The following is a 22838-nucleotide window of genomic DNA, read 5'->3' on the forward strand; positions in this document are numbered from 1 at the left end:
AGGCTAGCGGGTTCAGATTTACCTGTTTGTGGTTTGAATTTCTGCCTTTGTTTGAACACAAACTGAGACTGATAGCCTCATAACCCTGGTTTTATTTATGTCAGCATAGTTGCTGCTTCACCCTCGGTGGTTCAGACTTGAGGTTACTGACAGCTGACTGCTTCCTAAAGATCTAGCAGGCCCTGAGTTAAATATTCTTTAAGGTGAGCAGAATTGTATCTCAGCCCAAGGTTATTGGGTGATCTATAAACTTGCGGCAGCTCTTTAAAACCTATTCTTTAAGTAGTGTATATATTTTATAACTGATATGATGTGCATATCTTTTGGTTCTCGTTAGAGCTCCAGCAGCAGTGTCACGAAGAAGTCTGATGGTCATAAGACCAAACAAAAAGCAGTAGTCCACTTTACTGGAAATGACTGGTCTATATTTGCATTTTATATTCACAATGACCTGGTGAAATAGGAGAAAAAGTAAAGCTAAGTGTCGTCTGCATAGACGTGAAGAGCCACATTATTGTCCAAACCTTATTAGAGCATTTTGTGAAATACTTACAATACTTATAATATATTTAATAGTGGTGGGAATCGTAGGATTACTCATGATACGATACACGACACTTGCCACATGATAACGATAATATCACGGTACATATATAAGGATACATCTCGATATCTGAGTAACTTCTTTGGCCAATTAATATCTGTTCACGTTACCCTCACTCATGTCATAAGCGCCACCGTGAAGAGTCATGAAGTAGTGACGCAGTGAGTAAGAAACACAGATAAATCTGTTTAGAGCGGCATATTTTTGTAAATTAAAATATCGATACTTGGCACCATTATATATCGATAAGTGTATTGCAGGATGGCGATATATTATCTTATCGATATTTTGTCCCACCCCTAGTATCTATAAATTAATGTACTTAAAATGTTCTGTTGTTTTTTTGATAGTCAGCTTCACTTTCAAACAAACATATTTCAACACAGTAGATTTCATGCAAAAGAATGACATTAGGAGGTCATGTGACAGCCAGAAAGGCCGCGCCACCAGGTGGTTGAGGTGGACGAATGGGTCAAACAAAAACAGGACTGTCACCCAGGAAACACCAATTGGTGTCTCGTGAGAACAAACTGATGTTAGTGGTGTACAAACATGACTAAATTACCTTTTTTATTTTTCAGTGAACTAGTGTATTAACCCTAACTTAGTTCTTTTTCAAGATTATTTGTGGGCTAAAAAATTTGCCTGCTTGGTGAAAGAGAAAGGCCTCTGTGATGTAAGAAGACCTGAAGGATTACCAAACACATAATGCAGAGTTCAGAGGTCAGGCTGACTGTCATGAAAAAAAAAGACTAATTCAGGTCCCTGTACATGAATCCTATAGATCATATTTTGCTCTCTGAATCAGGGTTGTGTCGTAATGTCTGATTTAACCTAGCTATAGAATGTAAAGGTTTGAATAATAGAGGCCCGAGAATGGAACCCTGGGGAACTCCACATGTCACGGTGACCCGCTGAGATTTATGATAACCAGTGGCAGCATGATAGCCTCTGTCTTAGAGATAGGGTCTGAACCATGTTACAACTTGTCCAGATGTTACCACACAATGTTCCAGTCTGTCAAAAAAGTGTTTTATGGTCTACAGTATCAAAGGAGAGAAAGCAGCACCAAAACTGCCTTTGAAGACGGGGTTGAGATAATTAGCGGCACACTAGGTCCTGTCCTGTGCTGGGAACATTCACTAGTAGCATCGTCCTTGTGGCCTGGACCTCATAGTTATCAGTAGGAGTTTGCTATATTTTATCCACAATCAGTTGTGTTTACTGAACATGCTGTGCTTTTATCAGACTGGGAGGACAGATTACTGTTATGATGCTGTCAAATTGGGGTGGCAGACGTAGTAACTGACGCTTAGCTTGTGCGAGGGGTGACATCAGGGGGAAGTTAGGGGAGACAAAATAGTATTTGGGGGGAACTCCTGACTTGTTTAGGCATCTATTGTTTTCATTGTGCTTACTCTTTTAGGTCTTTTAAAGCAAAAACACCTATGATCAGAATTTGAGGTCTTTTCGCTAGCTTTCCTTGTAGCCTTTTGCTTTCATGAGTACTTCCAGTCCTTTATCATTATCCCAGATATCAGGGTGCTGCCCGTTTCAGAGGGGAAGAATTCATTCCTTTACTTTTTACTTGTAGAGTTCCTAACAGGACTACTACTTGCAGATTTAACAGCTATAAACCTGATCCAATAAGTTTGGCGGATATCTGGAGGAAGTGAGGCGTGTTTGGTGTTTGCTGTGAATCATCTGCAGTGACACAGAAATGGTAAAAATGTAACCAAAATCTATTTTTACCACATGTACTTAAGAGAATTGAGAAATCGAATTGAAAGTTTGTTTCCGGGTTATAAACTTGAGTCAACAGGCCATACTCATTTGTTTTAACATGCTGCGGATGTTGTGCAATTTAATCTGATGAAATAAACCAATTACAGATAACAGCATTTTCTGTGATAACAATAAAAGCTAGGACATGTTGTCTTTTTTTCAGTAGAAGAATGCAGTGGAACTTTCCAAGACATGTCTTCCCCAGAGGATGCACCCTAATAATCTTGGTAATCCCCAGAGTTTAAGCTAATATCTTTGATTGTAATATATAGCTAACAGTTACAGTAAGCTAATCCTTGAAACGTATAAACAGATAAAATAAATACAGATAAAAGATATGGCTAACACCAGACTTATTGCTTTTATTACTTCTTCAGCACTGCAAGAGTGTTACCTACAAACAGTACAAGCCTTGTGCTGTGTCACTGCTCTGAGACCTGAGAACTAATATGTATGCGTGTACATATTAAAGGTTTAAAGGTATAATAAGAAGGACTTTCCTCAAAAAATAAAATATAGACATTTACAAATATAATATAATATAAATCATCACTTATGGGCCACTATACATGTGTGTTGGTGAGTGTGTGCAGACCCTGTGAGACCCTTCCCCCTGCATCTATTCTGTTGTATTGCTTTGCAAACATTTCAGGAGGGGCGCTGTTGTGGTTACCTGAGCCAATCACAGCGTATAGGTGAGTGTGGGAGTGGTTGTAGCGAAAGAGCGATGCAGAGTTGGCCTTCTTTCTGTTGGACAGGTAGGCGCCTCAAACTGGGTAGGACAAGCTAACCGGCGGTTAGCAAGCTAGCGTAAAGCTAACCGGCGGTTAGCATGCTAGTGCAATGTTAACCAGCGGTTAGCATGCTAGCCAAAAGGTAACCGATGCTCTCGGTGTTAGCTTGGCGGAGTGGGCATTTTCTCAGACGAGAGAGCTAGAGTTAGAGTGAGCTTCTGGTGACGAAGAGCCCAGGAGGAGGAGGGCCCAGTTTGAATGTGTTGTTGACAAAATGAAAGGACAAATCTTACTTATTACACCTTTAATATTTAATGTTTAAGTGTACAAAGAAAGCAAACGTAAACTTGAGTCAAGTTCCTTGTTTGAGTATATACCTGGCCAATAAAGCTGACGCTGATTCTGCCCCTGTGTGTGTGTGTAGTAGTCTTGTTGGTGTTAGCTAGCTACGCATTAGCATTCTCATGTCCACTGTTAAGGGTTCAGAGTTCATAGTAAATTGGTTATAATCCCAGTCAGTATATTCACCTCAACAAAAGCTTAATTTGAAACACTGCAATTTTCTATGGAATTATTTGAATGCCCGCTTGCTGCTAACAAGCTTCTGCTAGGCTAACGCTAGGTCTCACAGCAAACGGCTTGTACTGTTTGTAGGTCACGCACGTGCAGTACTGAAGAAGTAATAAAAGTGACAAAAAGTCTGGTGGTAGCCTTCTGTATCTCTTGTCATTTAAGGTCCCAGTGATTTATACATTTCCAGGATTAGCTTACTGTAACTGTTAGCAAAACAAATTAGCTAGACTACATCGCTCGAGTATTAGGGTTCATCCTCTGAGGAACACACGTCTTGGAAAGTTCCACTGCACTCTCCTACTGAAAAGAGCTGTTTCGTATTGCAACCTGTCCTAGCTTTTATTGTTATCATAGAAAACACTGTTATCTGTAATTGGTTTATTTCATCAGACAAAATTGCACAACGGCAGCAGCATGTTAAAACCAAATGTTCACACAAGTTTATAACAAAAACACGATCTTTCACTCGGGACGGTTTGAAAAATGGTTTTAAAAAATCTGTAAATGCGGTAATGACTTTTAAGGTGTAAAAATAGATTAATTTGTACCATTTGTGTGCCACTGCAGATGATTCACAGCAAACACCAAACACGTTTCACATCCTCCAGAAATCCGCCCGACGTCTCGGATCAGGTTTATAATACTTAAACTGAAGTGTTTCTATTTCTGGCGCCTCATTCTTGACCTTTAAACAAATGAGTTTGCTCGTTCAGAAATCTCCTCGCCGCTACACACTTCACTGAAATGCGGGTTAAGATTTATCTCAATATTATCAGCGCTGTGAACTCGGTGTGCCCTGGATTTGGCAACGCTGACCCGGCAGCTTATCAGGGAGATAATTAATGAAGACACACAAACACAGAAACCACAAACTGAGAAGAGCTTTTGTCTCAGCTTTTAGCTCAGACAAATTACAGGCTGGTACTTTATGAAACATTACAAAACGCTGGGTGTGCTGCTATGTGATTGTGACCTTGGCCTTGAGATTTTCAAAATAAAACAATAAAACTAACCAGGCCCTTTTTTTTTTATATAAAAAGAAGTTTGAAACTTGGGTTAAAAATACAGATATATCAATATTTTTGAGCAAGACTTTTCAGAACTTGACATAAAGTTAAAGTCAGATCAAACCTGATCAACTCCTTGTCATCAGGTGCATTTTAAAAGTTAAAAACGTGATAGAAAACGTTTGATAAACACACACAGTGCTGTGTCATTAGCAGCAACACATGACCATTGGACCCTGAGAGCGAGCAGATAAACACCTGTTCCGTTTCAGGGGTGTAAAATGCAAAAAAAAAAAAAGCTGATGGAGTTTGTGTGTGAGGGGAGGAGAGACAGCGAGTCATATAAATCATTATACATATTTGTGCAGCTGGGCACATCTCACAGTGGCAGACGAGACACCACACACTCTCACACACTCCCTGCCTTCAAAATAAGAGCTTTTATTTTATTAATTAAAAGGAAACAAGATCTGGATTTACTTTCTTTGACTGCTGGGCCGAGGAGGCATCATGGATCCGATTGTGGAAGTAGTGGCTTTTATTTTAGGGTTCGTCGGTTGGGTGATGGTCGGGGTCACGCTGCCGAACAGGTACTGGAGGACCTCCACCGTGGACGGGAACGTCATCACCACCTCCACCATCTATGAGAACTTGTGGATGTCATGCGCGACGGATTCAACCGGGGTCCATAACTGCAGGGAGTTCCCTTCTCTGTTGGCTCTGAGTGGTACGAAAAATTTGTCAGCAAATGTGAATGAAAAGTTTGTTTGTTCATTTTACAGCCCCCGAGCTTTGTTACTGAACTTCATAAAAACATGTTTACAAGCCGACATTAAACTCTCACTCGGCCTTTAATCACATGATCGTTTTAAAGGCAGATGACGGGTAAAAGATGGTGCATTCAGTGCCTGTTTTTTGTTTATTCCCACACTTTTTTCAGGCTACATTCAAGCGTCTCGCGCCCTGATGATCATATCCATAGTGTTTGGCACCTTTGGACTGATTGCAGCCCTGATAGGAATGCAGTGTTCGAAGGCCGGGGGGGAAAACGTCGTTCTCAAAGGGAGGATCGCCGGCACCGCTGGAGTGCTTTTCTTACTGCAAGGTAACAAAGAACCTAATAAGATTAATTATTGCACATTTAAATCAATACTCCATGAATCTCTTCCTGGTTTCCTGTAAGATTCTTGACCTCTGGAAGCTCCTGACTACCTTTTACTGATTATTTTTCTCCATCTAAAGGTGTGTGCACAATGATCTCCGTGTCCTGGTACGCCTTCAACATCACTCAGGATTTCTTTGACCCATTCTACCCCGGGATAAGGTGAGACAGTGAGTACAGAGGGGTCACTCACTGAACATTAGGCTCACAGGAGGAATGGCTGACTGATATTTTCGTGTGTGTCGCAGGTATGAAATAGGAGAAGCACTTTACATCGGCTGGTGCTCGGCCGTCCTCGCCATGGCAGGAGGAGCCTGTCTCACCTGCTCCTGCAGGATGGGCCAGGAGGAAAAGTAGTGAGTACAGTTGTTGCTGTTTAATCCCATCCTGTAGGCCAAAGTGTCATTTGGTTGATGTGTATACTGGAGGTAAAAGTGTGAGGTCACTTTTAAATGTAAGATAGTGAAATTATTGCAGAAAGAATTAACATAAAGTATTAATATCAATAAATGTATCAACTAATGACACAAAAATCGCGTCAGGCTGGGAAAATAATATCTAGATATATAGTTGACGTTAAAAACTAACATACAGGTTTAAACAGGAAGTGACGAGTAACGTATAAATAAATGTATAGATACATTTCATGTATTTGTGTTTTGGCTCTCCATATATTCTGACGTTTGCCGAATCTTTTATAATTTTCATACGCATGCCGAACACGTGATCAATGTTTTGCTGTCGGACCAAAAAACACTTTATCAATCATGAAGACAGAAGTTTTCGGCACTCTGGCGCCCCGCTGTGGCCAAACTTTAGAAATTCACCTGTGGGATTTATCGAGCTCTTATTAAACGTCATCATTAAACTTGACTTATTTCTAGCATATTGAAAGTTTTATTTTGGGCTCTATTTGGAAAATACCTTTTTTTTTTTGTCAATATGCAGGATGGGATAAGTTATAACAAAATATTAAATCAACAGAAGAATATAGTAAAAAAAATACTGTTGTGGCAGTCAAAGATCCATTAAACAAATAGAAAGAGGTAAGAAATATAAAAGGGGCACCTGGTTATTGGAGTGTTTGGACGGTGAAAAGACAGCTTCCGGTGTAAACTGACTGCACGCGACCAATATACACATCGGTCTAGCCTCGCTGGTCACTTATTCGTGAGAATTGAGGAGTCTTTTCAGTCAAACTAACACCCTACAAGGTTTATTTACTAAAAAGTATATCACCCCTTTTCTTTAAATGCATAATTATGACATAATGAGGGAGAAAAGCAGTTAGAAAGTGGCGCCGCTTGCCTGGTGCAGGTGATTCGCTGCTCAAAGCATTCTGGGATACCTAGCAACGCGCAACAGGTTACTGGCGTCACTTTTTAATAGCTATATTCATCCATTTTAAGTAAACGATGTTATACTGTTAAGTATACAAGACTGTGGGGAGCTGTCTGGGTTGAAAAGACTCCTTAATTTACGCCGACAGCTTTTCTAGTTAAAGACACTCATTTTAAGATGGAGTTTGGCGCCACCTAGTGGATGGGTTAAAGAAATACAGCAGCATGTTTACAGAGCTGACAGAGCAGAAGATTGTGCTGAGATTTTACGGATATTAAATTACTTTTTAATATTTAAATAGATTATTTTAAAGAAGTTTTCGGGGGGAAATCACAGCTATAAATGGTTGAAGGATGAATTCCATTTAGTTGCTGCAGTTTCAGAGTAAAATGTCTCTTTCAACATTGTTGATTATGTGAGGACACATAATGATTACATTATCCAACGTCAGTGACTGATGCTTGTGTTTAACTGCCTTGTTTTGCAGCCCTTTGCCTTATCAAACCAGAGGAACAGCATATTCTGGACCAACACAGACCAGGAGCGTGGCTGCTAGCACTTATGGACGAAACGCTTATGTTTGATATCAAAACAGAAATCAATCATCTTACAACGTTTTCATCACCTCAGTATGTTTATGCATCGAACATAGTGTGCAGTTTTTACACTTCAGATGGAGATTTTTGTCTAAAAGCCAAATGTCCATCAAATATTCAGAGATGGATTTAACATATCATCACTGAACTGTAAATAATCACAATATCAGGTGTGTATTTTGTAAAAAATTAGAGCATCTAAGCTGTAAAATGCTAAGCTACTTATCACTTTGTCATCGCACAAACAGGCTGTATGCCAGCTTTGATTCTATTTATGTTTCCCTGCTGATGTTATAGAAATACATTAACATACAGTCACTTATTTCCAAAGGAAACCAATGATTTTATGATCTTTATACACCGTTCTGGACATTTGTAAGGGGAAGGTCAAAAACTTTAATAATCCAGATATTTGTGTGTGTTGTTTTGTATAGTTTTATAGTTAATACATGTGAAAGATGGTGGAGGAAAAGTTATTTCAATGTTGTGTTTTTTTGTTTTTATACGATTGTACACAATAAAATGTGTTATGCCAAACGTTTCTGTTGTGTTTTCTAAATGTTTATTACCTCACAAATATCTGAATATTATATACTTTTTAAAAAGCTAACTACTGAATAAAGATTAATACTTAAAGTTTCTTACTTTCCAGAAATGATAAATGTGTGTTAAAATGCAGCCTGTCCTGCTCTCCAGTTATTTACATGATGAGTGATGACGTGCGCAGTGGCGATGCCTGGTTACTGCACATACCTCCCGCCGGGCCCATGCAGGGACATGGGGATGTATCTGTGTTGGTTAAAATAGTCTCTCCAATGAGAGCAGCCCACGTTTCTAGACCAACACGGATGTGCGCTGCGTGGACCAACCACCGAAATGTAGGGCAGAAAGGGAGGGGACGACGATACCGGAGGCAGAAAGGTTTCGTGTACAACTTTACAGACTGTCAGCTGGTCAACTTCTAAATGATAATGCTACAAGAAGGTGTTTTAAGTATAAGTCAAGTCAGTTTAGTCGTCGTCAATGTGGGAAAGTGCTGTTAAATCGATATTGTTTTAGGAGGAACCTTTGAGCTGCGTGCCTCATTTCCACCCGGAGGACTGTCACACCGGGACCGTAAATATACCTACCTTCGTAGCTGTTTCTGCCGTCCGACCGGCGGGGGAAACGATGAGGATTTAATAGGACATGTCGCCGATTCAATGACACAAGCTGTCATTTTCACTCGACGTGAAAGCAGAGCCGTAAAGTTCGCGGGTTCCGGTGTCAGAGAGGGAACACTTTGAGGGATGGATTCGTGTCGGCGGACGGGACTCAGCGGGGTCCTGTGCTCCCTGTCACTGCTGTGTGTCATCCTGGACATCCAGCTGGACGGTGAGACGGGCTTTACATTCAAACACAAGCTGTTACAAAGACTCCTCCAACACAAGAACAGTTATGAAGCTGCTTTCCGTTTTTAGCGGTTAAAAGTTTAACAAACTGTCAATGTCTGTTTGCTCAGCGAGGTGACGCCCCTCTGAGTCTCACTCACAACGAAACGAAATGACAATTTTGTACTGTAATAACACAACAAATGATTTAGTAAATATAAAAGGTGTTTCCGGTCTTCAGGACCTCATTCTCTAACGCCACCAGGCGCTAAAACACGCACTGTTTATGGCTCCTGGTGGTTTCACACCCTTATTACACGTCTGGTAGTGCTTGTAAACATACACTTCATGTACACCACGAAAAGCTGTTGTATGCTGTTAGCAGCTAGCTTGAGGTGCTTTTACCACCGTTCCTCACAAAAGGTGCATTTAGACCAAAAATACGTGTGAAGATTGTGGTGTGGCAGGTTGAATCAATATAGATTTAGTTTTGAATACCTGTCGTTAATTTCCTGCAGTCGAAATCATTCCCACATGTGCTGTTATATTTGTATCGCCCTCTCTTTGTCAGTCTTGTATTTCCACTCTGGCTCACTCGCCGTCTTATGTTTCAGGTGTCTTAGGGGCAACTCACGTCGAGATCGAGCACCACTTGGAGATGGGCCGCAAACTTTTGGCTGCTGGGCAGCTGGCTGAAGCCTTGTCCCACTACCACTCTGCTGTGGGTAAGGTTACACACAGACACACACTCACTGACTCACATTTGTCCTCTCACTGCTGGCTGACAGTTTCAGTCTTCACTAACGTCTTCCATACAGATGATTGTTGATACAATAGAAATGTTGTCTTGATATTTCAGAGGGAGACTCTAAGAATTACCTGACGTACTACAAGCGAGCTGCCGTGTTCCTGGCGATGGGGAAATCCAAATCCGCCCTGCCAGACCTCACCAGAGCCATCCAGCTCAAGCCCGACTTCCTGGCTGTAAGTTCAGCTGAACACAACCAAGCTGATCACAATCCTGTCTCTTGGGACTCTCTTCTTCTTCATCACATCTTTCTTTGTCGTGCACTTTCAGGCCAGGTTGCAGAGAGGAAACATCCTGTTAAAGCAGGGCAACACGCAGGAGGCCATAGACGACTTTGAAGCAGTGGTGAGTTCAAGTCCTCAACATTCTTTCCTTTTTTAGTGTCGTAGAAGAAGAAGAAGTGTGATTAAACGCGGAGTCCACTGCTTTTATTTTGTGTAGCTGCTGCGCTCCCCGGACCACGAGGAAGCTCAGGACCAGATGACGAAAACCAGCGAGCTGGCGGAGCTGCAGGAGGAGGCGCACGCTGCGTACCACCAGGGGGACTACAGCACTACGATCTCTGTGCTGGAGAGAGTCATTGAGGTGTGTGACAGCTGGATTAGGATTTAAAGCTGTTATCTTATGTTTGTAGCTGTATTTTGGATAACTTACCAATACTATTATTTAGGGCGTAGGGTAACTTTCATGTGTGATTGTAACCCCCGGGGCAAACGGGGGGTAAAGAAACGTTCATGCTTCTTGTGATAAAACAGGCTAAATATGCGCCGAGCTCGGTGCAGTGTGCGCCTGTGTGAGCAGCAGAACCTACAGGGCAGAGCGAAGAGAAACAGGTGAAACAAGAGGGCGTGGGCCAAGAACTAAAGCCTACTTTTAGGGGGTTTCGTGGCTCAAAAGGTTCCTATAACCAGCAAGTTTACGACTTTATAATCTTGTAAATGTACTAGTTTATTTGCCAGACATCTCTCTTCAGATCTCTCCCTGGGATCCGGAGTCGCGGGAGCTTCGTGCAGAATGTTTCATCCGCATGGGAGACCCTCAGAAAGCCATCCAGGATCTGACGCCGACCACGCGGCTCCGCAACGACAACCGCGCCGCCTTCCTGAAGCTCAGCATGCTGCACTACAGCCTGGGAGAATACCACGAGTCCCTCAAGTGAGCTTTGAATTAAACAAAAACTAGGAGAGTCAAATGCAAATGAAGCTGCTTTCCATCTCATGTCTTCTTTCTTCTCTCCGTCTGTTTGTGTGCAGTCACATCCGAGAGTGTCTGAAGCTGGACCAGGATGACAAAGAGTGTTTCAGCCACTACAAGCAGGTGAAGAAGCTCAGCAAGCAGCTGGACGTAGCAGAGGAGCTCATTCACATGGAGAGGTCAGTGCCTCCTGTAGGAGCTGTGCGTTTCTCCCTCCGAAATCATAGTAATGCTTTAAAGTATGCATCTGTTCGACTACAAAAATACAGCTTCCTGATTGTTTTTTTCTATTCGCACACAATCAGGTATGAGGAAGCCATTGATAAATATGAATCGGTGATGAAGACGGAGCCGAAAGTCCTTTTTTACACTAACCTGGCCAAAGAGAGGATCTGCTTCTGCTACGTCAAGGTGAGACAGCCGAGGAGAGCCTCTGTCTGTTAAAGTGGTGAAAAAAGATGTGAGGTTTGGTTAGTTAAAGGTCGTCACACAAAGATATGCGCCCTGCCAACACATCATCTCTCTTATCTAGATCAAGTTGGCTCCCGAGGCGATAGACGTGTGTTCGGAGGCTCACCAGAGAGACCCGCGCAACGCCAACGTCCTCCGAGACCGAGCTGAGGCGTACATCCTCAACCAGGAATACGAGAAAGGTAACAGGGCTCGCCCTTCACAGTGTCGACCCACTGCGGTTTGTAATTTTTAACATTTTTAACATTTTCCGCTTCAGCCGTGGAGGACTACCAAGAGGCGAGAGAGTTTGACAGCGACAGCCACGAGATCAGAGAAGGGTTAGAACGAGCTCAGAAGCTGCTCAAAATCTCCAAGAAGAGGGACTACTACAAAATCCTCGGCGTCGGCAGGTAACCAGTCCGACCGGTTCATCTTCCAAACTTCTTCTAAACTGAGATCGAACACTCAAGCCATCAACTGGAGACAGCTTAATGAAGGAGGTCGCTGCAACTAATGCTGAGTCTTTGTTCTCCTCAGGAATGCTAATAAGCAGGAGATCATCAAGGCGTACAGGAAGCTGGCTCAGCAGTGGCATCCCGACAACTTCCAGTCTGAGACAGAGAAGAAAGAAGCTGAAAAGAAGTTTATAGATATCGCGTCGGCTAAAGAAGTCCTCACTGATCCAGGTCAGCAGCTTAGATGACTATTACATGACACTGGATATTTAGTGTCTTCTCTTAAAAGTGAAACCGCCTTACGCTGCATAATTATAATTTCACGTTTTCACACTACTTATTTAGAAAAAATAGTCTTACAGTTGTGGAACATTGCTCATTTTCTTACCCAGACTTAGGCGAGAAGATCGATACCAATCATGCCTGTGCGTTAAATAAGTAGACTACAGCTGACAGCTAGTTAGCTTAGCATAAGGTTGGAAACATGAGGAAACAGCTAGCCGGGCTTTGTCCAAATTAACAATATCTTCTCAACAGCACCTCTAAAGCTCACAAGTCAACACTTTGTGTTTTTTTTAGATAAAGGAAGCGTAAAAAACAAAACAGCGCAGATATATCTGTATCAGTTATGAAAATATTCTTATTGAAGTGTTTTGTTGAAGAATGCAGCGTTCTCAGTACCTTTGCATCGTCATATTGTTGCCAAATCCTCATAGAAGGTTTCATTCCAGCCAAAAATGTCAACATTTTGGCCGTAATATCAGTAATAACTTACTTTTTTCCCTCCAAAATTTAAATCAGTATCGGCCTTAAAAATCCAACATCAATCAGGCTCTCCTAAAATATATACATTTACATTTTTAGCCACGATTTAGCCTGCATTCTCTTTTCCAGACTTTGGTGAGAAGATCGATACCAATCATGTCTGTGCGTCAAATAAGAAGACTACAGCTAACAGCTTGCTAGTTAGCTTAGCTTAGCATAAGGCTGGAAACATGAGGAAACAGCTCGCCTGGCTTTTTATATCTGATTTCTATCATTTTTACAAAAACTGAAGCATTAAAAAAAACTATATATATATGGGCTATATTATCTGGCCAATATCGCAGATATATCTGTATCAGTTATAAAAAATATTCTTGTTGAAGAATGCAGCGTTCTCAGTACCTTTGCATCGTCATATTGCTAAAGGTCTATTTTATTACAGCTAAAAATGTCAATACTTTGGCCCAGATATTGGTAATTTGTTACTTTTTTCCCTCCAAAATTGAAATCAGTATCGGCCTTAAAAATCCAACATCGGTCAGGCTCTCCTAAAAATACTTTGGCTCCATTAGACTAAATAGATCATGTATAACAGCAAGAATCCAATTTAATGTTTGCTTCATGTTTAGCCCCGATTCAGCTTCTGCTGTCTTAAATTTGTCCCTCCATTGTTCCCATTGTCTCGCCAGAAATGAGGCAGAAGTTTGACGCAGGTGAGGATCCTCTGGACCCAGAAAACCAGCAGGGCGGCGGAGGAGGAGGACAGGGCTGGCCTTTCCACTTCGACCCCTTCCAGTCCGGCGGCAGCTTCCACTTCAAGTTCCACCACAACTAGAGAGAGGAGGACTTCACGAAGTCGGAACTTCTCTGCTCGGACTCGTGTGTCGGTTACTTGAACCTTTGATTTTTAACGCAGAAAAATCGGACTTCTTACCCCCAAAACAAAGGACCTATGCAGCTTCTGCCGAAGGACGAAAATGACGTCTCGTGTGAGAGCTTCAGAGCCTGAGGAACGGACAGGTCAATGGTGGAAGCAGTCAAAGTGGGACATTTGGGGTCTTATTTCTTTCTTTGTGCCATTTTTTTTTTTTTTTTCAAAGGACGCTCCTTTTTTTTTTTTTTAGCTCATTCTCGAACATCACACAGGCGGACCGTCAGTGCTCGCAGTATTCTCGCTTACTGATCTCAGTCTATATTTTTGACCAACCCTTCTCTGTACTTAGAGAACGGAGGTTTTTCTACACGACGACAGCATTGTTAACGGTAAGTAGGTGAGACTTCAGCACTATTAAAGGAAACTCGTCGCTGTTAAAAGTTTTGGAATCCTATGGATCTTAAATCAAAGCCGCTCTGTGATTGTTTTAATGTTCTTCTTATGTTGTTTTCTACAGCTATCTTAAAGGAATAATGTGTGAATTCTGTATTGTTGTATCCTCAACACGCTATTTATCGAGCTCCCAATATTGTGGTTATAACTTATGATTGAAGTCAAACTCGGTCTGAACTGAAAAAGAAGGGTTTATTTTTCAGGACAAAAGCGTAGCAACGGATGAGATGTTGTGTTTTTCTTTTCGATCCTTTCAAAGCGCGTCTTTGAAAACTTGCACTTTTACCCTTTTTTTGTTTGATGAATCACTCCGCGTGTTCTCCACTCCTGAAATGTTCCTGCAGGCTTTTCAAGGACTCTTTACAAACCACGTGTGTCTTCAGCGGTTGTGAGAGCCTCATTTATAAGTTGAGCTGTAGCCGGAGCAGTCGCGAACTCCTGCGACATACGGTATAATTCAGTATAATGCACAGAGGTACAATATGAAACCATTAAGTTGCAGATAAAAGTGCAACAGGAGAGACACATTAGTTTAACCACAAACTAAAACATCATTCTTTTTAAGGGTTTGACTGTCACCTCCTCTCTGCTGTGTGAACCAGACGTGACCGGCTCTTTGTAAACGACTGAGTGCAACGCTTTCTGTTTTCTGGGTTTTTCTTTTTTTCAGGGTTTTCTTCTGTTAGTGGCTTCAATTTTCCAGTTGCCAAACTGAATCAGCTGATATGCTCAAGCGTATTAAAATATTGAAACAATCTAATTGTCCTCTTGATTTATGGTGCGATAGCGACTGCTACAGTGCAGCATTCCCTGCAGCTACAAGCTTTGTAGAGGTTTATCTGAGATGCTAAAGCAAGATAGACGGGTACTTTTACAGAAGTTCAAAAGAAGCTAATTTGTGTAATTTCTCATTTAAGCCACTTTGATAACTTCTAATTTAGCATCAAACTCCTTTAAACAATAATCGTACACAGGAAGGAGCGCTTCCTGGACGTACACCACACAACTTCTGACTATAATTTCACGTTTTGACACGACTTCTTTAGAAAAAACAGTCGCACATTTGTGGAACTTTGCTCATTGACTTGTCCTGACTTAGACGAGAAGATCGATACCAAACTCATGTAGGTGTGTCAAATAAGAAGCTTACAGCTAGTTAGCTTAGCTTAGCATAAGGTTGGAAACATGAGGAAACAGCTAGCCTGGCTTTGTCTAAATTAACAAAATCTTACAAGTCAAAACTTTATATCTGATTTCTGTAATTTTTACAAAGACGATGAGGACTTGAAGTTTGGTTTTAAGGTCGACATAACGATGCCAGGACATTAAAGGCTTTTTAATTGCTTTAAAAGAAAGTTGTTTTCCATTGCTCCTTTAAACACTATCAGGCTGACTTTAAACAGTTTAAAACAATGGGCCATATAAGCAGTTAAACCAGAGAAAGCCTGACGCCTACATTACCCATAAGGACCCTCAGTCTTAAACAGTCCGGTCAGAGATTAAGGGGTGTCATGCTTGTAGCATCTGATGTAGCTTCAGGCTGCTAACCTCAAGCAGAGATGAGAAGTGGACTACAGAAGTCTGGTAACTTCTCTTCTTCCTCTGATAAAAAAAAACCCATTTAAACCTTGTAGTTTTTAAACCCAACGATGCCTCTGATGTTTAAAATCAGTGGAGCTCCCCTTTAAATAACGTGCATATCATACGAGTATGTCGGGCGCTACAACACTTCCAAATGAGCCGAAACATAAGCTGTCATTTCTGCCACTTTTTTATCAATGACAATAAACCACAAGGTGTCACATACAGGGTTCTGTTTGAAAACGTTATGAAACAAAAGCACCCACTGTTCACAGCACTGAAACATTAACACATCCACGTAGCTGCTGTTTGCTCACACCTTCTCCTACGCACACAGCACACACAGGCAGGCTACACACATCCTGTATTGTACAGCTGTCACTGCGAATGGACACATCTTCAACCATAGAGGGAGCATAGTGGGTAATCCAGATTGAAGAGTTCTGTTTCTGCATCTGAAGAGAAATCCTCCAGCGAAAGATATCCACTCTTCTTTGATTGCTGCGTTGAGAACAGTCACACTGAGAGGCGCCCGAACACGCAGGTCTTCATCAACAGCTAGCTCCAAATCCTTGCGTGTCCTCCAGGCTGTCTGCCTCCACCTCGATGGATACGACGTGGTGACCGGGGATCATGGCCAGGCCCAGGACTCTGGGTTCGCCCTGGGAGAATGTGTCTGCGGACATAAATCACACAAACATTGCTGGGTTAAATATCGAGGTAGGTTTTTGCATGCACACACGACACAAAAACTGCAATAAAACCTCAAATTGAGTCTCAAAACAGGAACAAACGTGGGAGGAGACGAGGAATGTCAACAAGGGAATGAAAGCAGCAAATTGCAGCCGTTTATAGCTTGAGTTGCACTTCATTTTAGAACAAATAAAAAGGATACACAGTGTCTTTAATTTTCTTGTGGTTTTCTCATTTGATGTCAGTGATTTTTTGCGTGATGGATCAGGTGAAAAGTCGACGATCTTCACCCACCTGTTGATTTAAGGAACTCCTGAGCAGATCCCAGGATGACGTTGCAGTCCCGGTCCGTGCAGAGGAAAAGCCCCACCAGAGTCCGCCCGTCCGTCATGCGGATCCTCATGTTCTTGTTCAGAAGCCCCTCCAGTTTCTGCCGGGCCTGAGACGATGAGGACACTCCGGACTGCACCTGAGTGCGGACAGAAGGGTGACAGACTTCACTAACGTTGAAACTAATGGTAAACAATCAGACTACTTACCATGTAACACTGTTTTCAACACGTTCATCTTTAAAAAAAAATACAACTATAAATTTGGTGCTTATAGTTTTCGCATGGTTAAAGAGTTTCTTAAAAATTGTGAACATTGAGACATTATTTGGACTCATAATCGACATTAAAACATATTTTACTCTCAATCCTAAAAAGTAACTCGGTTAAGTTAAACGTTTTTAACCATTATAACAACAGGCATTGTTATTAATACACTTTAAAGGGATTATTTGTGCTTATATTTTCTGGTAATAAAGGCTTTGGTTACACTTGTCTAACTGATCAGTTCTATTACCTAGCTATTTTGTTAGCGACCAGCTAACACTAAGCCACAATCAAAACCTTGGTAACGACGAATAATGTTTCATATAAACGGTATTTTCTAACTTATAACACGTCGAATAACGTCAACAATATTATAAAGTAGTGAATCTAAAAACAGAAATACATACATGAGTCGAAGGACCATTTTCCTCAATCATTGTTGCCATAACCACTTCTTCTTCTCCTACGTTTGCTTACGGAGTAATTTCACTGACGGACCAGCTAAACCGGAAACACCCCTTACAGCTTGTTTTTTAAAGGGAACGCACCATAATTAAACTGATAAAGTATAAAGTAATATAATATTCAAGTTAAGCGTGAAAATACATGTTAACAGTTAAATCTGAAGCACATTGTAGTGGAAGGAAGTGAAAGAATTATTCTCTAAATCGGTACATTGTTACACTAATTGTTTTAGCCCATTCAGCCTAGATATTATTGATTTTAACATATAGTATTATATATGACACGTGCCTTAATTAAAATAAACAAGGGTGGATTGTATTACTTAGTTTTTATTACGACTCAGTTCGGCTTGTTTTTCCCCCGTGTATCCTTTTGATATTTTAATGCAGGAAATAAAAAGGTGCACAACTATATCATGATTTGTGTGTGTCATTCCTCAAGAAGAACAAAAAGTTATGAAGAGCTTCAGACAAGATATGATCAGACAAAACTCTTGATTAGACAAGCCATTATACAGCTGCTTCTCTTTAATTATAAACGAGTACAAAGACCAGCTGCTGCTGCTGCTCATGTGTCTCATTTATTCTGCCAAATAAAAGGCACAAAAATACTGCTGTCTGGGTGTTCTTTGCCAATCGCGAACGAAAGATACACAGCACGACGTCACTGTAATGCTGAAAACGCAAAACGCTTCGTCCCTGGGTGGGCTCGAACCACCAACCTTTCGGTTAACAGCCGAACGCGCTAACCGATTGCGCCACAGAGACGGATATGCCACTCAGGGGCGTGGTTTCATTATAAGCCCCACCCACCGGTATTTGCTTTTTAATTCTAATTGGTTGGCTGTATAACATCGCAGATCTTTGATCGTGGCCTTTTAAATCGAGTACTCATATCTAATAAATAAAAAATTATGAGCTACCACAATGCATCATTCCTTGCTATCATAACCTGGGTGTTTAATCGATGATTTCCCTGACGAAATAACAAGTTGTCTCTATCAATCTGCGCTGGTTGGTTGATCATAGAGAGGGGGCGGAACAGGTGTACTGTTGCCTCCAGTTTCTGTGTAGTTGTGAGTTTCAGGTAGACAGTAACATGGCCGAACAAACTTTGAAAAAAGAAGTGCCGATTCATGGAAAACAAAAAAAATAATTTAATTAAACTGTAAAAACCGTCAGAGAGGAGGCTGTTCGGATCCTTCTTTCAGTGAGGTCTCACGCATATGAGACGACAAATTTCGCGAGATCTCGACCGGTGATGACGGGAACTAAAATTCTATGCTGTAGTTTGAAGCGATCGCCATGCAGATAAAGGCAGTACGTGCATTATACACGGGCATGACATGTCAATTAAAAGCTCCAATAAGCACGCTCATCTCTCTACCTACTGTAATGTGTTAAGGAGGAGAGGGGCGATGTCAATGGAAACGTGTGTGCTGTGTAGTTTCCTACTTTCACCTGCAGTCCTGCAGTAACTACTAATTTCAAGCCCTTAGAGATTAAACTGTTACATTAGCCTTTGTTTATTTTACAAAGCTGGTCTACTGGAATGTACACTGGTGTGGACTGTGATTTATTTACGTCTTCTGTTTTACAATAAACCAAAACAATTAGTTATTTTGGCCATACCATTTTGGTTAGAAAAAACATTTCAATTGTATCTGTTAGAATCTTTTCGAGTGGTTTATATCTATGTAAATACTATTTTCAAATGTACTTTTACGTTATAGATGTGTACTCATCATTCATCCTCAGTCGAGCTTTGGCTCCTGGCTCTTAACCGTTGTCAGTCTGTCCTTTCTACCATATTGCATGATTAAACGCAAAACACGTCGTCCCTGGGTGGGCTCGAACCACCAACCTTTCGGTTAACAGCCGAACGCGCTAACCGATTGCGCCACAGAGACAGGTCTGTCATGATGTGGGCGTGGTTTCATTATAAGCCCCTCCTACCTTTAAAGATTTTATATTTATTTAAGGTGGGCTGAATGAACCGTCAGAAACTTTCCGCATGGAAACTTTTTTAATTTTGCATTCTTAAGCAGTAAAAGATACATTAAAAAAACTTTTACGTGACAATAAAGTTATAACAGATATTTAACAGTTTATTAATGTATTTATTTACAACTAAAACATGTCCTGTTAATCCATTTAGTTTTACAGGCAAATAATGACTGATAAATACAATAAACATACAATACTACCTTAAAAATATAACCGCGTCCACCTGAGCATTCAACTCTCCACTCTCGGCTCACTTGCCAACTCTTCTCATTGTATCTTGGCTTGACTCTCACTTGGTATTTTAAGATGATGTTAGGACGTTATTTGGTGGTTTGATCTTTACACCAAAAACGGGAGAATTACTTGCTCAAAAGAATGTGTGTGACATCCTGTTTCCTCAGGCTCTGCTGACAGCCAAACTGTGTGGGTGCTACACCTTCGGGAAGGTTGTGTGCACGTGCTCGCTCTTGGCCTTCGCTCTGAGTTGACCAGTGGTGTCGGAGAGACCTGGCATGAAGCAGGACCACATAACGAATGATACACTGACATCAAGATGTTACAGCTGCAGGTGAGTAGCATGCTGGATTTTATGCATCCTTTGTTGAACCCTTTTAAGCAGTTGTTTAATAGCTACTTGTAAACCCCTTGTCATAGGTAAATGTCCACCTTTAGTGACCACCTAGTTAAAAACTATTTTGCATTGAAGCACTGTTTTAGCTCTTAAATTGTGATTAAAGTTACTTAAAGACATCCGTAAGGTGCAGTTTGACATCTCACCTGAGAATCAGAAGTTCATTGCCAAAGTAGGTTTACATATAAAAGGAATTAATCTTATATTTTGGTGCAGAACAATGAACACAGAAGTGGAATAAAAATGTTGGACTCCTACTGCCAGGGAACTTAAATCGAATTACATAGAAATAGACAGTAAGAATAAAATATAATAAAGCAATATAATCCAAAATATGTTCAACAGGTGTAATTAAAGATGTGCAGGCAAGATGATGATGAGTACATATATCTAACAGTATAAAATTAAAGCCATTGCACTGTGACGCATACAGTGTCCACCATTGATGGTGCATTTACTTACCTTACTTTACCTTAACTGTACACTTTTTTATATCAAAATTAAAAGTGAATAAGTACGGAAGAGGATTAGGGCCACTGAAAAAAAAAAATTAAGGTCTAATAAATCTTTTTTTTTTTTTTTTTTTCTGAGAAAAAAAGTCAGAATTCTGAGAAAAAAGTAATTAATCTCAGAAATCTGACTTTAATCTCATAATTCTGACTTTAATCTCAGAATTCTGACTTTTTTCTCAGAATTCTGACTTTTTTTCTCCAAATAAAAATAAAACATTTTTTTTATTGGACCTTAGAAAAAAAAGGTCTCTGAATAAAAAATAATTTTTTATTGGACCTTAATTTTTTTTTTTCCCCAGTGGCCCTAATCCTCTTCCGTAAATAACGGTTAGAATAAAAAAAGGAACTTACTTGCAAATACACCATGCAGAAAAAAATCAACACAACATTACAAATGTCTAAAGACTGACTAAACCGCTTATTACCACTATCGCTCTTACAACATAAAACCCATTTGGCATTTAATAAAACAGTTAAAGTATCGTCATCATACCACAGCAAAAATGATACTTTCAATTCTTTCTATAATTTTAAATATTAAAAAAACCTGAAGTAGCATACTACATCTGTAAAGTTCCTATTTAAGAGTGTCACATTAATGTGTCTGTTAAACTCCACTTTGTATTATGTTAAGAGCAAATTTAAACCCCAACTTCCTCGAAAGCTTCAAGCATCAAAGGGCAGAAGAACCTATAATTTAAACCTATTAAGTGGCTAATTCAACACTGAATACATTAATAACATGTCATACTTTCTCTTTGAACACTTTGTTGGGTTGTGTAAAGCTACCTTTCCCCCCCTGCATGAACATCGTTCAAGCATTATCCTCTCTCCGGGCTGCCTGGGATTCAGACAGCTCAGCTCTGAATGCAACACAGGCGCCGGTGTCTTCTCTCTGTGTGTCACGCTGCATAAAATCTGGGTTAGCTACAGCGCAGCACCCAGGGGAGGCGCTTTCCCCTCTCATCCTCTCATGTCTCCCTGCCAAACGGACACGGGGGGGCGAGGACGGGAGAGGGGAGGGAGTGCGGGCACAGCATAGTAGTGCAGTGTGTCAGGGCCTGCGGCGTACGAGAGAGAGCGCTGGCTAGTTTAACCCCTGTTTTTGTGCAGAGACACCACACACACACACACACACGCACACACACACGGACGGCTGGTAGGTGTAGATGCACTTTCCCAGCACACACACATCTCCTCCCTGTGTGGCTCGTCTCTCACTTGGCAGATGTTTCTCTCTTGGATCGGGCGCTAACGAATTCCTCTCCTCTCGTTTGCAGGCGACAGGAGCAGCTCAGACACCTGTTGCTGCAGAGAGAGCAGGCGGGAAGTAATTGAATTGCTTGTTTACACCGTATCCAGTTATTCGCTCAGGTTAACACACAGACGGAGGGCAAAGAGGGTCAAAAAACAACACAAAAAAACACCTTAAAAATCAAAGGCGATGGAGAATATTACATGAAAGTGACACCATTTGTCCACATATGAAGGTGAAGCAGTGAGATAGTAGAATTTTAGGGTTTTAAAAAATGTATTTTAAGGGTTCAATAAGGTTTTTACGGAAGCCCTAAGTGGACATGCATACCATCCATACACTTAATTTACAATGTCTTCCTGTGAGGAGTTATTTCTGGTCGTTTTTATCCAAGACTTATTTTTCTTGTCAACATGAGGTAACGACACAGCACCACCGTAACGTCAGGTGATCATAACTCGTGTCCCCTAACAGTGACCAGCCTGTTGTTTTGTTTTCTAGATCCCGTTATCCCGAGAAAACGAGCTTGTTGTCTCGAGATAACAAGAAAAACAAATCTTGAAAAAAAACTACCAGAAATAACTCCGGGGAAAACGGAGCAAATAAAATGTATGGACGCATGTCCGCTAAGGGCTCCCGTAGCTTTTGGCTTTTAATCAGTGAGATAAAAAAGAACCAAGCTTAAAAAACGTTTGAACTACATACATGTGTTAAAAACAAGACACAAGGACTGGCATTACATTAGCCTGAACATTTGTAGTGAGTACTTGTTAAAGTAAAACATACTTAAATATAAGTTTAAGAGGATTTTAAACTTTAAAAACATCTTAATTTTTTAAGATAATGAGGAAAACTCTTCAACTACAGAGGCCTCGATTGCCATAATCTATCTAAGGCGTTATCTTGACATCTCTAGGTAAAAAAG

General features: G+C 40.9%; 3 protein-coding genes and 2 non-coding genes across 5 annotated transcripts; 2 read left to right on the forward strand and 3 right to left on the reverse strand.

The window, feature by feature from the left end:
* Positions 1-5213: 5213 nt before the first annotated feature.
* Positions 5214-7790, forward strand: cldn15a (claudin 15a). Its single transcript, XM_069672433.1, has 5 exons — positions 5214-5430; positions 5644-5808; positions 5946-6027; positions 6114-6221; positions 7694-7790. Exons 1-5 carry the CDS (start codon positions 5214-5216, stop codon positions 7788-7790), a joined length of 669 nt encoding a protein of 222 aa, XP_069528534.1.
* Positions 7791-8705: 915 nt separating this feature from the next.
* Positions 8706-14929, forward strand: dnajc3b (DnaJ (Hsp40) homolog, subfamily C, member 3b). Its single transcript, XM_069672818.1, has 12 exons — positions 8706-9176; positions 9787-9897; positions 10032-10156; positions 10251-10325; positions 10422-10565; positions 10954-11135; positions 11234-11353; positions 11480-11585; positions 11707-11827; positions 11905-12037; positions 12165-12313; positions 13537-14929. Exons 1-12 carry the CDS (start codon positions 9092-9094, stop codon positions 13680-13682), a joined length of 1497 nt encoding a protein of 498 aa, XP_069528919.1. The 5' UTR covers positions 8706-9091; the 3' UTR covers positions 13683-14929.
* Positions 14930-15927: 998 nt separating this feature from the next.
* On the reverse strand, positions 15928-17517 carry naa38 (N-alpha-acetyltransferase 38, NatC auxiliary subunit). Its single transcript, XM_069672639.1, has 3 exons — positions 17452-17517; positions 16743-16917; positions 15928-16431 (listed from the first exon to the last, which is right to left on the reverse strand). The coding sequence occupies exons 1-3, from the start codon at positions 17488-17490 to the stop codon at positions 16307-16309; spliced, it is 339 nt and encodes a 112-aa protein (XP_069528740.1). The 5' UTR covers positions 17491-17517; the 3' UTR covers positions 15928-16306.
* Positions 17518-18202: 685 nt separating this feature from the next.
* Positions 18203-18276, reverse strand: trnan-guu (transfer RNA asparagine (anticodon GUU)). The gene has a single exon. It is a non-coding gene; the product is annotated as a tRNA-Asn (tRNA).
* Positions 18277-19344: 1068 nt separating this feature from the next.
* On the reverse strand, positions 19345-19418 carry trnan-guu (transfer RNA asparagine (anticodon GUU)). Its single transcript has one exon. It is a non-coding gene; the product is annotated as a tRNA-Asn (tRNA).
* Between the last annotated feature and the right edge of the window lie 3420 nt (positions 19419-22838).

The sequence above is a fragment of the Semicossyphus pulcher genome, unplaced genomic scaffold (genome assembly GCF_022749685.1).
Source record: "Semicossyphus pulcher isolate SPU_LCO1_2020_fin unplaced genomic scaffold, fSemPul1.0.p SCAF_21, whole genome shotgun sequence".
NCBI lineage: Eukaryota > Metazoa > Chordata > Actinopteri > Labriformes > Labridae > Semicossyphus > Semicossyphus pulcher.